Genomic DNA, 16663 nt, shown 5'->3' with positions numbered 1-16663 from the left:
CGGCGACCCTACTGGTAGAGTGCTGTATCGGACAACTGCGGCCGCCTGCCGGCGTAACGCATCCGCTGGTTTCATGAGCGGTTGGTTTGATTGCTTCTGTGTTGTTTTCTCCGTCCGTCCGTCCGTCCGTCCAACAGCTCGCATGTCCCCAGTGCCCTGTTCTCGATCACTCCCTGGAGCTGGAGCTGGAGCTGGAGCCGGAGTGTAATCCAGCACCAGCAGAGGTTTTGTAGCGCTCCCGTTGCTTCCTTCTCCGCTTGCGACCGATCTCCTGGCCTCGATCCAAAAGAAAAGAAAGGGGAAACGGCAGCGAGAAAGAAACGGCAGCGTGTGCGTGTGGGCTCTTGATTAGTATCTCTTTCTTGCGATTGATGAGTCGCGCCCGTCCCCCGAGGCCCGTAGTGGCGAACCCGTGAGCCCGTGACGCTCTGCTCCCTGCCTTCTCTGCTGCCCTCCTGCTCCGGCCCTCGATTCAGTTCAGCTCGGTGGCCTGCCGATCGCCTTTCGCCCCAGAATCGCATTTCTTTTCTTTTTTCCCTCCTCCGGCCGGCCGTCCTCTCCTCTCCTCAAGCCGGGCGTCGGCGGCCTCCAGCTCCAAGCGGTGGTGTCTTTCTAGACAAGAAACAATTCCTCGGTCTCCACGCTTGCTTTGGACTTTACCCTTTCCTCTGCTGGGTGCTCCCCCCGGTTTTGAGCCGGGTACACACGAGGCGTCCTCTTGTGGTTGCGGGGGTTTGGTGGGGGTTTGGGGGTCTCGCCTTTCCTGGCGGCGCATCCACGCACCGATTTCCCCTCCTCCCTCCTCCTGCGATTGCGGGTCCAGATTGATCGATCCCCGGCCGGATTTGCTCCGTCACATCACTCGGGATCTCCTCCCCTAACCCCTCCTCATCGGGCCGGATTTTTTCCCCCTTTCTCTCTAGGGGGCTCCGCCCCGCTCGGATCGATGGCGTGCATCCCGACGGGCATCCGGCTGCCGGACCTGGACATGGTCAAGGCGGCGGCGGCGGCGGCCGGAGCGGGGGTGGGGCCGCCGGGCGCGGGGCCGCCGGGCGCGGGGCCGCTGCGGCCGGCGCACTCCTCGGCCTCCTCCGCGCTCTCCGATGCCTCCAACTCCTCCTCGGCCTCCTCGCTCTCGCTCAAGCGGGCGCGCACGCCGCGGAAGCGCCCCAACCAGACCTACAACGAGGCGGCCGCGCTGCTCGCCTCCATGTACCCCTCCGTCTTCCCCGCCGCGCCGCCCTCGCCGCGCCTCCTCGGCCTCGCCTCCGCGCTCGCCGACGACCCCTCCCGCGCCGACTTGCTCCCGCCCTTCCCCGTCCTCGGCAACGCCGCCTGCCTCCTCCGCGACGCCGCCGCGCCGCCACCGATGACGCCGCGGAGCCCCGTCCTCGCCAGGGCCTGCCCGTCCCCGGCGGCCGTCAGCAGCGCCTTCACCGAGTTACGCGACTCGGCGCCGTCCCCCGGGACGCCCGACGGCGCCGGCGCCGACGGGCCTGGGGAGCTCGACTTTGAGGATGATGACGACAGCTTCGACGCAGACTCCTTCCTCCTCGGCGGCGTCGACGAGGGCGCCGCTGCCCAGGGGATCGACGGCATCATGGGCAAACTCAGTATGGAAAGCGGCAGCGATGCCTCTTCCATTAACCGCGTGCTCTCCAGCTCCGGCATAGACCCCTACATCAGAAACCTCATGGTGCTCGGACTCGGCTTCCGGCGCTCCCGGTCCAACATCAAGCAGGCGCTCAAGCGGCACGACGATGACAGCGAATGGTGGATGTGCCCTGCCATTCCATTGAAGGACATTATGCCGGTGCCTCCCCCATCGATGGAACCACCGCCACCGGTGGAGAAGAAGAAGAAGAAGACTAAGAAGAAGGCGCTGAAGGACATCGCCGCTGGGCCATGCATTACATGTGTTAAGGAGGAAATTCCTGACCCTGCTTATGGGGATGATGGAATTTTTGGACTGAAGGCGCCTAAGACAGGATTGGGCCTGAGCCTCAACACCGAGGAGGTGCTGAAGGCGTGGTATGACAGAGGCTCCGTGTTCTCTGACGGCAACATACCTGATGCGTCATCCACAGATGGGCTGGTAAGGATGTTTAGTTTCTTCAGATAATTTTGGTATTCCTGTTCATGTACCAATGGCACAACTGATCGGTCGAAATGCCTGCACTGCATTACAACTTAATTTTGGTTATCTGCTGGTCTCTGCTAGGGAAAAAAATCTTTCAGTAAAGCTAATTTGATAAGTACTACTCCTATATGATAATTTCATCTTCTCAGTACATTATTAAGGAAAACAGGGCATCACATCCAAGTGTTTAATCATCTGGATTGTGTAGATGGAAGAAGGAAAACAAATCTTCAACCCACATTGTCCTATTGTAGTATCTTATTTGATCTACATAGTGGTGATCCTTCATTTTGTTTTATATGCAATACTACCCATTGAAACTCAAAATTCCAATATGGTATTCTGGTCTATAGTGTATCTCCTTGAGTCATAATCTTCAGGACATGCTTCTTTGGGTGAGCCTGGATTTTCAGGCTCATTTGCAGTAAAGAATATTAGGAATAAATCCTTACAGAACGAATACATGTTTGCATCAGTTTAGTTAGGACGAGAAAAATGAGCTTTATAACAACTCTAGGTTAACTGGACCTTTTAATGAGTGATGGCTTATCTCAACTGTATCACGTTCGAAACTAGATACCTTAAGGCATGCAACCGATAACTTTCTTTTTGATAGGGAGTGGTTGGGCTCAAACTGGTGCTTTTGGACCCATAGACACATCTACTGTGACATATTATATCCCGTATTAATTTGACCTTTTCCCCCTGAAGATTTCCTTAGCAAGTGGCAAATGTATTTTCTACATTTTAGATGATTTTGTACAGCCAATTTTTTATGACAGTTGCATTATTTCATAGAAACTATTGCTATGAGGGAACATGGTTTACGCAGCCATAAACTACATTAGCATGCTGAAAACCATGTGAGCTATAAGCCAATAACGATATGAACATCTGATTCATCTCTTACATGTGTAACCTTCGTTTGCAGGCTAAACTTTCAGATATTGAACTGTTTCTAGAGAATGGTGCTGCTGGTGCTATCAGGGAAGGCAGCGTACAGAAATTGAAGCATAAGCAGAAGCAGTGCACTCCCCTCCTCTCAAATAAGACTCGGTACCAAGCACGGAAGGTGCACGCCGAGTCTCGCCCTCGGGTCAAGGCAAGCACCAGAACTCATTCTTGAGCAATTGAATTTTCGCAATGCCAAAAGCTCACAGTCGCAACCCTAACGCGAGTTTTGGGCCCTCCCAAGTAGTGTAGTCTGTGAAAGTTTGAAAAGGAGCTTCTGAAGGTCCTCATGCTCTTCTTTGGTTCTTGCAGGGGAGGTTTGTCAGCCAGGCGGCTCTTCTGCAGAAAGCCGCGGAGAAAGAGACCTAGGGGAGGACGTTCTTGCTCCCATGAACATTTTGTCTTGGGATTTCATTTCATTCCCCCTAGAAGTGAAGCAGATGAGGGCTTCTTTTCTTTTCTGCACTTATGTGATCATGTAGAGAGGGTAGACATTGCCTGTAGAGTGGCTTCTTTGTCAGGGGATAGCTGGCTTCTTTGTCAGGGGATAGCTGCTGGTTAGTTTCCCAGCTCAGATGCTGCCGGGGCAAAGAAGGCCGTAAGCCAAAAACATCGTAACAATGGTACAGTGCTGTGGCAATGACCAAAGTGCTTCTGTTACTTTGCTTCCGTCTTATGCTCTGAACCCTCTGAAGGAATTGCACCGGGTGCAGGGTGCTCCCAAATGTTCTGGCACAGCTCTAAATTTTTGTACAAAAGTGAATCTGCAAAATTTGTTGGGACATTAGGGGAGCATTTGATTCGCAAGATTCCTAAAGCATGTGAATAGTAGTAATAAAGAAAAAGTAGGATTAGAATGTCATCTATGAATCCTAGGTCTGGGAAACATCACCGGAAAAGCAAAGCAAGATGTATGAAAAAGTAGGATTGGAATGTTATGTATGAATCCTAGGATTGGAGAACATCATAGTAAAAACAAAGCAAGATGTCTTGAGTTGAGTGGATGGAATTCTTCTCCAAGATAGTGCACAGGGGGGACCCTAAGAAATATTTTTGCCAAGGATTTCTATTGTGTGAATCAAATGGTCTACTAAGAGATAATTTTGAATCCCCTAAAATTTCTGTGAAATTCCTTTGAATCGAAGGACAATATATTTTTTGTATCTATGGTGTCATCAGAATCTTTAGTCACATATTGTATCTATAGTGCCATCAAATTCCTAATCTAAATTAGATGCACTCACTTACTGAGAAAAATAAAGATTAATCATGTTGTAGCTAATCTGTAGCTCAAACGGCGTCCCCAAATTAAGATTTTTATCAATTCCCGCGGTGCCAAATCTATTGAATGCAGGATTATTAAAAAACATGGAAGAGGGGAAACACACGATTGAAATCATACCGTAGAAATTTGGGTCAAAGAAAATTTCATGCCACATGAAAAGAAGGATTTTATTTTTGAGGGGAAAAGGATTCCTATTCCTATTCCTATTCCTATGAATCAAACGACATACTACCATATGAAAATCTCACAAAATCCTCCCAAACTCCTGTAGAATTTCCTTTGAATCAAAGAGCCCTAATTCTGAATCCCCTGCTCTGAAATTCTGCAAAATTTGGTGTCGCTGTTTCCATCACCAACCCCCACCCAGCAGCATCAGCCCATGACCTCCCGCCGACCGCAGTGGGCCGCGGGTGGCGGTGGCGGAGGAGACGGGGACGGCACTGGGGTGGGGGCACAGCCGCCAAGACGATAGGAGCAGCAGCACAAAAGATTTCATTCATAAATAATTTCCGCACCAGCAGCGAACCACCACCCCAGAAAAGCGAGCCGCCTTTTCCCTCCTTCCTCTCCTCTGATCTCCCGGCCGCACCGTGCCGCCGAGATACAGAGATGGCCGCGCTCCGCCTCTCCGCCCCGCCGACGGCGAGGTGGTCCCCGCCGGCGCCGTCCTCCGCGCGGTGGCAGCACCCGCTGTGCCGGGGCGGCGCCAGGCGTCCCGCGGGCCTCGCGGCGCTGCGGGCCGGCGGGGAGGAGGGTCCGGGCCCGGAGGAGCCGCCGGTGAGGACGCTCCTGATCGACAACTACGACAGCTACACCTACAACATCTTCCAGGAGCTCTCCGTCGTCAACGGCGGTGAGCCGCCCCACCAACCCCGCTTGGCCGCTCCCCTCTCCCTCTCAACGAACACGCTCAGGGCATGCCTTAATCTAGTGCCCATTTGTTGAATTGAATTGAATTGATTGATTGTTACTGGAGATGCTCTGAACTGGATTGAGAGAGATCACACCTTTCCTACTGCTTTACTGGACGGTGTCCTTATGGTCGGTCGTCTGAATCTGCAGTGCCGCCTGTGGTGGTGCGCAACGACGAGTGGGCGTGGAGGGACGTGTACAACTGGGTGTACAAGAAGAGGGCCTTCGACAACATTGTGATCTCGCCGGGCCCTGGATCTCCGGCGTGTCCTACCGACATAGGTGAGGACTATGCACCAACTCCAATTCAGCTGCTGCACTTATATATGTGAGAGTGTGATGTTCCATATAGATGTTGTTTTTCAGGTGTATGTCTGCGGATACTTTGCGAGTGCGGAGATATACCCATCCTCGGTGTCTGCCTTGGCCACCAGGTGAAACAATAATGTTTGTCCTTGTGAACTTGTTTATGAATCAGTCTTAAGAAGAAAAAGGAAAAAAGGAAATATATGACCATGTGGCGGCATCTTGGCCTGAAATGGATGTCGTGTTTGATCGTTGCAGGCCTTGGGATTAGTTCATGGTGCTAAGATTGTTCACGCTCCTGAGGCTATACACGGGCGACTTAGGTAAGATGTTGAACTCTTCTGCGCGCTAATATATACTTTCAGCTTTCTGATAAATGCAAATCCCTGTCATGATCTTCAAGTTCTAGCTGCTCTTACGGTTAACACATGGCCTGACACTTAACTTTCCTTAATCAGTGAAATTGAGCATAATGGATGCTACCTCTTTGATCATATCCCATCAGGTATAAACTCTGGATTCAAGGTTAGTGTACCACTGAATTTACCAAGCCCTGTACCATTTGTGTTCCAGTCTGTACTTTCCACTTGCGCTGCAAAAAGCATTGCACTTACTGATGCTATTTTCAGGTAGTGCGATACCATTCACTTGTAATAGAAGGAAGCTCACTGCCTGAGGATCTTGTATCAATAGCATGGACGGCTTCTCCCAGAATGCTATCTTTCCTTGATAGCGATAAGCCTGACAACACTTCATTCTGGGGATCATTGAATAACTTTTCTATAACAGACCCTTTAGGGCGCACTAACAATTGTGAAGTTCCAGTTACCATAAACAATGCTAGTAAGCCAGACGGCTACAAGATTGTCATGGGCATCAAGCATTCCAGCATGCCTCATTATGGAGTGCAGGTATAATGTCTAATTCTGTTTCATGTTTCCTCTTAAATTGTTATTTTCTCTTACAATTGATTGCCTTTTATTTCAGTTCCATCCAGAGAGTGTTGCTACTCATTACGGAAGACAGATTTTTCAGAACTTTAAGAGGATAACAACTGATTTTGGATCACAATCATCGTTGTTTCAGGAAAGAAAGGTTCACAGTATTGGTAAACTGGAAAGCCCTCAAGTACCATATATGACTAAATATTTCCTGCACATACCCTTCATACTCCATTGTAGTTGACTTCCTAATTGTTCGGCAGGTCAATTCTGCAGATCAATGCAATTATGTCCCGAAGGGCTTGTCACACACTGAAGGACTGGAGCTTGGCGATTCTGTTGGGGTTCACATGCTTGCAGAGAGAAATGTCGAGAAAAAATATTTACGGTTGAGATGGAAGAGGATTGGTAACTTTCTCAGCCGCACAAGTGGCTCTGAAGACATTTTCTCGGAGCTTTTTGGTCATCAAAATGCTGAAGATACATTTTGGCTGGATAGCTCATCAGTTGATCAGGTGCCAAATCAGCTTACTCTTGATTGATCATCCAGTTACTTTAGTGTGTGGATTTCATCTGATGTAAGTGGAGCTTGATGAGGATATGATTTTATGTTATTACAACTAATTAGATGCTCATTGACATGCAGATTTAATGCATAAACAACAAAAGATGCATAAAACTTATCCATTTACATTTTTTTTCTAACTCAAGGCTGTTTCAAAAAGAACCTTGCTTTCACTCTAGGAGATGAAATGATCAGAGCAAATGTGGGTAATATTTGTCTTAATCTGCATGAATTAAGTTGGAATCAGTTTGCAGTCAAGTTAGTCAACTGGAAATGTATTAACTTCCCACAATGCATTTTTCTCTCTGTTTTTTTAGTTAAATGATCATCATATTTTCGTTCTGAGCTATTGCTTCTTGCAGAACAGGGCACGCTTTTCATTTATGGGCGGTAAGGGTGGACCTCTGTGGAAGCAAATGACTTTTCATCTCTCAAATCAAAGGTAGGAAGGCACTCAAAACAGAAGCAAAAATATTTAGTGCATTTTCATGTGTCCTAAATCTTCATGTTATCCTGGATTTCTTCCAGGGCCAACTGTGGAGGAACCATTACTATTCGAGGTGTTCATGGATCTGCTGTGAAGAACTCTCTCAAAGATGGCTTCTTGGAATTCCTTCACAAGGTATAAATTGAAATGGTTCACTTGATGAACCTCACGTTATTTTTTTGTGATGGTAATATTGTATTCTGCCATTGCATCCAAGTTATTTATTTTCTCTGCCTGCACCGCACATTACACTAATTAAGCAAATGTGAGGCTACATACACATTAGCAAGGAACTAGAAGTGTTCTTTTACAAAACTGAACGTAAGTGCTTGATTGGCATTGGAGACGTGTCAACACAATCCATTGATAGGCATTTGATTATGTAGCATCTTTTTTACCCACATCGTTTGTATTCTCCACCTAATATATTCATGAATTCTCACTATGGTTGATTTGGTATTAAGATCATGTACTATGACTAAATCTTGAGCTTACCAGCAAAGCAGAATCTTGCCTGTGAGCTCCAATTACTCAATGTTTCACATTTTGCAGGAGATTCAGTCCATTAGATACAATGAAGAGGATTTTGAAGGGCTGCCATTTGACTTCCATGGTGGATTTGTTGGATATCTAGGGTAGGTAGATTTGTTATCATGGCTTCATCATATGCTTCGTATTTAACTTGTTTTCCTGCCTGCAGTTATGTTACTTCTTAAGATAGTATGTTCATAGTTTTTTGCTTCACAAAGAATCGCCTCAATCTTGTGTCCTTCATTCTCATATTTGTCTTCCATGATTTCGTTAGTGCTTTTGCATTTTAATGAAGTGCCATAGTATTTTTTTTTAAGTTCTCTTAGCTCTTCTCTGACTCAACAGCTTTCCTTTGAAACCAGGTATGGTCTTAAGGTTGAATGTGATGCATCATCTAACAAAGCTAAATCAAGTACTCCTGATGCATGCTTCTTCTTTGCTGATAACCTTTTGGCGATCGATCACAACAATGGTGATGTATATATTCTGTCATTATATGACGAATATTCTTTAAGTAATGGAAATGGAATGCACCATAATACAACACACACTTCATGGTTGCTGGAGACTGAGAAGAGGCTTCTCAGGATGGCTGCTGTGTCACCAGGACTACCGATTAATGGAAAATCACTCATTGGATCATCCAATGTGAATAAGCCAAGTTTCGTCGTAGAAAAATCAAAGGATCAATACATTAAGGATGTTCGAAGTTGCCTGGATTATATCAGAGATGGAGAAAGTTATGAGTTGTGCCTGACCACTCGGATGAGGAGAGGGATAGAGTATATAAATGCTCTTCAACTGTACCTTAAACTGAGAAAGCAAAATCCAGCCCCCTATGCAGCCTGGCTTAACTTCTCGTCAGAAAACCTGAGTATATGCTGCTCTTCTCCTGAGAGGTTTCTGCGACTAGATCAAAATGCAATTCTGGAGGCAAAACCGATCAAAGGTACTATAGCACGTGGCAGAACACCCGAGGAAGATGAATGTCTACGCTTGCAACTGAAATACAGGTTAGTATATTAAATATAATCTTCTTTTATTTTTCATACATCTTTTCATGTGCCCTTTTTGAGATGTTACACCAGTTTCTTTTGTTGTTGATTTATTCGCGTGCGCTACTCACAATCAGTACTGTCAGATGTTTAATTAGGTTGTTTACCGATTTTTCTTTTGGATTAATTTGCTTCATAAATGATTTGATAATTTGAATTCAAAATATTTCAGTAGCCCGCAGAGTAACAAACTGTGCTTGCTGAAACTATTTCATTTTTGACATCGCATTACATCACAGTTTTATCATCGAAAATGACATGTCCTCTTGGCTGTTCAGTATCACTACTATGTAGATGTGTCGATTGTTATTCCTACAAACTAGCGAATTGGGATACCACAGTGCTTATAATGCTGATACTGTTTTTTGTTCTGCATTTGTTCAACAGTGAAAAGGACCAGGCTGAGAACTTGATGATTGTCGATCTCTTAAGAAATGATCTGGGCAAGGTCTGCGAGCCCGGGAGTGTGCACGTTCCTCGCCTCATGGATGTCGAGTCATACAAGTCAGTTCACACCATGGTTAGCACCATCCGCGGAACAAAGAAGCCCGACCTAAGCCCGGTCGACTGCATCAAAGCCGCCTTCCCAGGGGGCTCGATGACGGGCGCCCCGAAGGTGAGGTCGATGGAGATCCTTGACGTGCTCGAGAGCAGCCCGAGGGGCATCTACTCGGGGTCGATCGGGTTCTTCTCATACAACCGCACGTTCGACCTGAACATTGTGATCAGGACGGTGGTGCTGCACGACGGGGAGGCCTCGGTGGGGGCGGGCGGGGCGATCGTGGCTCTGTCGGACCCTGAGGCGGAGTATGCCGAGATGATGCTCAAGGCTAGGACACCGACGAGGGTTGTCGAGGAGTGCAGCCAACAGGCCGCGGCGCACAGCAGTCCGGACCGATCGGATTCGGTGCGGACGACTATAAGTTAGAAGACATGCCCCTTCTTCTGAATGAAACTAAACCAACATTGCAAGGTTCAGCATACATCAACCAACATCCATGGTGGGTTCAGCCTGGCAAGTTCATCATCGCTGCTGCGGACGGCCTTTGACCGAAGGAGGCTTGAAGGGGAAATTTTCCTTCGAGGAAAGCTGATAGTGAAGACTTGTTTTCTGGGGGAAAGCTGGAAGTGAGGATTTCATATTGATGGCAATATACTGCTTACCTCTGTACCAAAATATAATATGTTTTTTAGGCTAAGCTGATACGGAGGGAGTAGTATACTGTGTAGTGTTAACTAGAATTCACAAACAAATCAAAAGTTGGCATACATTTTTGTTTCCCCCCAAAAAATTAAACAGTGACGTTGCGCACTGATAGCTATTCTTTCTCGGAGACGATGATGCACTGATTGTAATGACAAATCAATCGATAGACTGATATTCACAAAGCGCAACAGTTCTTTGGAGATTTGGACCGAGGAGCATGCAATGCACTTAGGACGTGTTTGGTTGTCTGCATCGTTTTTTGTCATTTTACATACTTGTTCCAGTAAGATCTAGCTATCTAGCTGGGTATATGTAGGCAAAAAACCATCATCTGTAATGTTGACTGGCTGCTTGCAACTCCTCTCTCTGCATAATAGCAACGTCTCTATGCATTGTGTTTGGTTGCTCGACTGTGCTTATATTAGTGCATGTTATTTGATTGCCTGCACAGGGTATAATTAAGACTTAACAACTATCCATAAGACCATAACAATGCTTGATGACAAGGACATAAGCAACTAGCTTGCCGTGCCGCCGTCAGACTCGGCGCCAAGGCCATCGCCCACCGTTGTGGGCTTGCCCATGCGGAACGCCGGCCTCTTCGGGTCGACGAGCATGCCTCCCGCCGCTGTGGCAAGCAGAGTCTCTGGAGCTCATCAATGGTAGATAGATACCGAGCAGGGGAGGGGAACAACATGCTCTTCTCCAAGTTCGATACGCCCTGGCGCGGCTCGCCTCGCCGTGCTCCTTCCTGCCGTCGTGCTCTTCTGCAGGTCGTTGAGCGCGGCGCAGGAGCGGAGGACGTTGAGCGCGTGGCTCGGGAGTGGCTGGTCGGCGCGGGTTGTAGGCGTGGTCGATGCACACAACAATGGCTGGCCAGAGCTGCTTCACGATGCAGGAGAGGAGGCCGAGAGGAGCGACGCCAGCGATGACGCCGGTGTACCATGACACGGGAGAGTAGACTGAGATTATGGGGTGTCATTAACACATAACACATATGCGTACATACGTTCTGTTGGAATTTTGCTAGTAGGCCTTGGCCCAAAGCCCAACTAAAATTCTGAAATTCTCTTGGCCCATTCATGCACACATGTGAGTGGAGTGAGTGAGGCTAAAGTTTAGTCCCACCCCGAAAGTTGAGAGAGAGTTGCACCTCTTTATAAGGTGAGCTCTTCTACCACTTGTATAAGCATGAGAAGAGGAGACCTACACGCGCGCTCCTCCTTCTCGCCACGCCACGCCTTGTCACGACGCGCCGCGGGTTGCGGGATTGAGCCGAGCCGCCGAGGACAGAGCTATGCACGTTGTCTATATTTTTGCTGCATGGGAAAATTAATGAGTCATTAATTACTGAACCGTTTCCGATTCTTTTGAATCGTGACGACTCGGACGTGGGGTTTACTCCCACGACCTACCCGGCCCGCACTATATAGTCATGCAGACGTCTACCCTAGCCGCCGCCGCTTCGTATGGTTTCTCACCACTCCAGATCATTGCGCCGCCAAGCAAGTCTTCTCCATCCCTCCTTCCGGCGTGCACCGCGAGAAGGGACAGCAGGCCTCCGGAACCCCGCCTCTCGTGATCCTGTATGGGAGAGGGGCGATCAGGTTTTTGGGGAGCGCACTCGCGCGACTGCTGGCAGCGACGACTTCTTCCCCGACCTCGGCAACCTCGTCCTCGACGACATGGGCGACAACGTCAACGCCGGCGGTGCTGCACCCGCTGCATCGTATGTGATTCTATCCTTCCTGTTTGAGATCGTGGTAGAATTCATGTTTCTAGTATGTGCCCTAGATGTGATATGTTCATCTGCTATGCTAGTTCGCATGATTAGTTTAATCTCTGCTGCTGTGGTCATGATTTATCTTCTGTTTATTCGGATTAAATCTCGTAGTAATTTGCTCGTATTTCCAACACGTTCCACGAGGAAGATGTTAGATCTATTCGTTTACGATCGTCGAAACAGAAAATCTACAACACGAAAGTCATGTGAAATTGCAAGATGAAGATACTGGTCAAAGGAAATTTCAAACGATCGACCGTGCACGACAAATTTGACAAAATGGATTCAAAATAGCTCCAAACATGAACATGAAATTGAATATTTATGGTCAATGAAACTATGAAGTGATCACAAAAATGAAACAGTAACATCGATGTGCATCTTTTTCGTGTAAAGCTTACCTCAAAATGAATCACGTAGATTTGAATGGGTGGAAGAAAGGAGAATAGAGAAGGAGGTTACTGGAGGTGGAAGAAAATAAATAACATACATGCTACACACTAGCCCGCATCCTCTTGTGCGAGAGGACCCACCATGTGCGAATGAGGTGGGTCGACCCAGCCCGGTTTGCAAAAAAACGGTCGATTCGGCCATTCCTCCAGATCCAGGCTCATGCATGCTTTGAAGTTCGTCGAGCCAGGTTTTGGATGCGGCCCAGACAACCAAACATATCAGATTCTTCTCGTGCGGCCCTGGTTGGGATGGATGCACGCAATCAAACGCGCCCTTAAAGTATCTCTTACAAGTTTTCCTACTTGATATTTTTGGGAACTCGCCCTAAAACACGTGAAACTTCATGCATGGTCACGCCACTGCCGCCGGCGATCGTCGCCGACCCGCCCCACCACACCGCTGTCTCCACTACCCACTGGTGCGCCGCACGGGGATACTGTCTGATCCCCCTGCCTCCTCGTTGAGGTGGATATTAGGGGTCCGGTTGTAAATACCCTAACATCTTTGCTATTCAGCCCCAACACTTTGAAAAGACAAAAGAAGTATAAAAATATGCACCCAATATGCCGGTGTTGATACAGTACTAAATTGCCTATTGCCAGCAGCTGACTGATTTTACCAAATTGCCTATTGCCAACAGCAGAGTGATTTTAGACTTAAGGATAAGATAAACTGCTACCAGCGGTTGGCTGCTGCTGTTTGTGTGTTTGGCAAATATGGAACCTAGGTGTCATCTTATATCATCTTACTCTTCAGAACCATCTACATCTTGAAGGATTTACCTAGTGTGAGTTCATATTGTTCAAAGATGCTCTGCCCATAGATAACCTATCAACATGTCCCATCATTCTAGGACAGGAAGAACAACTCTACGGTGGCTTCAAGTGCCAAAGAACTTCTCCATGACAATGAAATTCCCATTGATGGTGGTTACCGTTTCTTCTTTTTCTTTTTTTGGGACAATGGTGGTTGTTGGGCCGTGTACGTACATGTGCGCGACGGAGGAGGGTGGTTGGCTGTCGATATGCGCTTGGGAGGGAATATTTTGAAAACCACTTTCCCTGTACCCTTTTCCCTTTGGTTACACATGACCTACCTTTGAGCCGAGTTCAAGCACGGTTAAGAAGCGAATCTGCAGCCTGCAGGGACGTGCCAGGTCATGCAAAAATTGACTATGGCGCAAAAGGACGCCGGCGCAGCGGCGAGCGGCGGCCGCACGGGCAAGCCGCACGCGGTGGTGGTGGTGTACCCGATGCAGGGCCACATCGTCCCCGAGACGCACCTCGCGCTGCGGCTGGCGGCGCGGGGCTTCGCCGTGACGGTGGTCACCACGGAGGCCGTGCACGACCAGACGGCGCGCGCCCTCGGCGTCGACCCGGCCGGGCACGACGCCTTCGCCGGCGCGCGCGCGGCGGGGATGGACGTGCGCTGCGAGCTCGTCAGCGACGGCCTCCCGTTGGGGTTCGACCGGTCGCTGCACCACGACGAGTTCCACGGCTCGCTGCTCCACGCGCTCCCCGGCCACGTCGAGGAGCTGCTCGGCCGCGTCGTCGTCGACCCGGCCGCCACGTGCCTCGTCGCCGACACCTTCTTCTCGTGGCCGGCCACCCTGGCCAGGAAGCTCGGCGTCCCGTACGTGTCCTTCTGGACGGAGCCCGCGCTCATCTTCAATCTCTACTACCACGTCCACCTGCTCACCGAGCACGGCCACTTCGGATGCAACGGTGAGCACCTCCCATATGCTCATGTATCAATTCAACGTAGCGAAATAGTCTGCCTGCCATGGCATCGATTTTGAAGATCCTTTCTGGGACGTGTTGCAGAGCCTCGGAAGGACACGATCACTTACATCCCGGGGGTGCCGGCGATCGAGCCGCACGAGCTCACGTCGTACCTGCAGGAGACGAACGCCACCAGCGTGGTGCACCGCATCATCTTCAAGGCGTTCGAGCAGGCGCGCGGCGCCGACTACGTCCTGTGCAACACCGTGGAGGAGCTGGAGCCGTCCACCATCGCCGCGCTCCGCGCCGAGAAGCCCTTCTACGCCGTGGGCCCCATCCTCCCCGCCGGCTTCGCCCGCAGCGCCGTCGCCACCTCCATGTGGGCCGAGTCCGACTGCTCCCGCTGGCTGGACGCGCAGCCGGCGGGGTCCGTGCTCTACATCTCCTTCGGCAGCTACGCGCACGTCACCAGGCAGGAGCTGCGCGAGATCGCCCGGGGAGTCCTGGCCAGCGGCGCGAGGTTCCTGTGGGTGATGCGGCCGGGCATCGTGAGCTCCGACGACCCGGACCCGCTGCCCGAGGGGTTCGCGGCGGCGTCCGCCGGGCGCGGGCTGGTGGTGCCGTGGTGCTGCCAGGTGGAGGTGCTCTCCCACGCCGCGGTGGGTGGATTCCTGACGCACTGCGGGTGGAACTCCGTGCTGGAGAGCGTGTGGGCGGGAGTGCCCATGCTGTGCTTCCCTCTGCTCACTGACCAGATCACCAACCGGCGGCTCGTCGTGCGGGAGTGGCGCGTCGGCGTGACCATCGGGGATCGTGGCGCGGTGTGCGCCGACGAGGTGAAGGCGAGGATCGAGCGCGTGATGTCTGGGAAAGAGGGGGAGGAGCTCCGGGAGGCGGTGAAGAATGTGAGGACGACGCTCGAGGCGGCCGCGGCGCACGGCGGGTCGTCGCAGCGGAGCTTCGATGAGTTCGTCGACGAGCTAACGCGGCGTTGCGGCGGATGTTAAGCTGCGCCGACTGATCGGCCTGAAGCGCCACCCACCCGCCGTTGGAGAACGAATGCAGTTCAGTTCATAGGATTTTTCTGTCTTTGTATGTCTTTGTACTCTGTCATGTGTAGTGTGTACCTAATTGCCATCAAAAGTCAGATTTTTCTGTCTATATCAAACGCATAACCTTGCCCAGCAAGGCTAACACGTTATCAACACGATCCTCTCAAGACCGTCATGAAGTGCAGTTACATCATCAGAGAACATTTTATTCACCACATCATTTTTCAAATGATAAGATGATATTTTGATCATTTTTAATTTATTAGTTACTTGCCCGTGCATTGCAATGGAGTATAGCATAGTATTATATTGGTCCAACATCAATTGTGTTTGACATATACTCACTCAGTTCCTTTATACAAGGTGTATTTTTCTGATAAAATTGCACAATGTAAGATGCAATTTTTTTTCTAATTCCCCGTAATTTTATTTTTAGCCCTCTAGAAAAAGGAAATTATCTGATTACATGTATATCTCATTGCAGTGAAAAAAAAGGAAAAGTATCTCTATCCCGATTACATGTATCTCTTCCTTTCCCATGTTTAATGTTTTACTTGCCGATAATCAACTAAGGGTAATCTCGTACTAGATTGTCTATAGTTATGTGCCTTGATCACCATGTCAAAAATAATACACCTTACATAAAGAAATGGAGTACCTTAAACCTACCATATTTTAGATTTTGATAATATTTGATTTGATTTGAGTATGGCTAGGGGAATACAAGGAAAGTTTTGATTTAATTGAGGTTTTGATAATATTTGATTTGATTTGATTTGGGTATGGTAGGGAAGGCGATGGAAGATAGCTAAGGTTTGAGGCTTCGGTAAGACTTGATTTGATTTGACTGAGTTAATGCATGACATGATTTTCATAAAATTTGATTAGTAGGACAAGGAAATGAAAGTAACAATTTGGTTTAGATTATTCCAAATCAGGGAGGGGAATGGAGAAGAAAAAGCCAAGGTAGGTGTTGGGGATATTACTATCAGTTAAGACCCGTCTAGAAGGGGCCGGGTCAGCTTCAATGGCGGGTTACGCAAGAAGCTCAGTAAATATCCAAGTTTGTAGTTTATTAAGTCTTATAGAAGGCCCAAAGGCCTGGGGCCGGCTTGAGGCCCGATACTATAAGTAAACCGCCACATGTAAGGAAATACTTGTACAGAAAGACATGTAAAGAAAGTCACCGAGCCGGACACGATTATGAGCCGGCCGGGACTCTGTAGGCCACCTGGCGTCAACCCGTGTATATAAGGGGACGACCTGGTGGCGGT

The 16663-nt window shown here is 49.1% G+C and overlaps 3 protein-coding genes across 6 annotated transcripts; all 3 read left to right on the top strand.

Annotated features, from left to right (window-relative positions):
- The first annotated feature begins 240 nt into the window (after positions 1-240).
- On the top strand, positions 241-4090 carry LOC123148671 (protein CHLOROPLAST IMPORT APPARATUS 2). Its single transcript, XM_044568167.1, has 3 exons — positions 241-2095; positions 3072-3242; positions 3404-4090. The coding sequence occupies exons 1-3, from the start codon at positions 947-949 to the stop codon at positions 3458-3460; spliced, it is 1377 nt and encodes a 458-aa protein (XP_044424102.1). The 5' UTR covers positions 241-946; the 3' UTR covers positions 3461-4090.
- Positions 4091-4870: 780 nt separating this feature from the next.
- LOC123148670 (probable aminodeoxychorismate synthase, chloroplastic) lies at positions 4871-10562 on the top strand. 4 transcript variants are annotated; one of them, XM_044568162.1, is made up of 13 exons: positions 4871-5229; positions 5439-5570; positions 5655-5722; positions 5853-5917; positions 6053-6119; positions 6224-6505; positions 6582-6722; positions 6799-7050; positions 7463-7542; positions 7629-7722; positions 8140-8222; positions 8481-9131; positions 9561-10562. In XM_044568162.1, the coding sequence occupies exons 1-13, from the start codon at positions 4986-4988 to the stop codon at positions 10099-10101; spliced, it is 2700 nt and encodes an 899-aa protein (XP_044424097.1). In that variant the 5' UTR covers positions 4871-4985; the 3' UTR covers positions 10102-10562. The 4 variants fall into 4 exon arrangements, with proteins under 4 accessions (XP_044424097.1, XP_044424101.1, XP_044424099.1 ...); XM_044568166.1 differs by having other exon boundaries at positions 4872-5229; positions 6582-6680; XM_044568164.1 differs by having other exon boundaries at positions 4872-5229; positions 6582-6689.
- A 3161-nt stretch (positions 10563-13723) lies between these two features.
- Positions 13724-15498, top strand: LOC123152823 (UDP-glycosyltransferase 86A2). Its single transcript, XM_044572250.1, has 2 exons — positions 13724-14340; positions 14440-15498. The coding sequence occupies exons 1-2, from the start codon at positions 13776-13778 to the stop codon at positions 15342-15344; spliced, it is 1470 nt and encodes a 489-aa protein (XP_044428185.1). The 5' UTR covers positions 13724-13775; the 3' UTR covers positions 15345-15498.
- Positions 15499-16663: the final 1165 nt, after the last annotated feature.

The sequence above is a fragment of the Triticum aestivum genome, chromosome 7A, assembly GCF_018294505.1.
Source record: "Triticum aestivum cultivar Chinese Spring chromosome 7A, IWGSC CS RefSeq v2.1, whole genome shotgun sequence".
NCBI lineage: Eukaryota > Viridiplantae > Streptophyta > Magnoliopsida > Poales > Poaceae > Triticum > Triticum aestivum.
The sequence above is the reverse complement of the archived record's forward strand: the minus strand, read 5'-3'. Positions and strand labels throughout refer to the sequence as shown.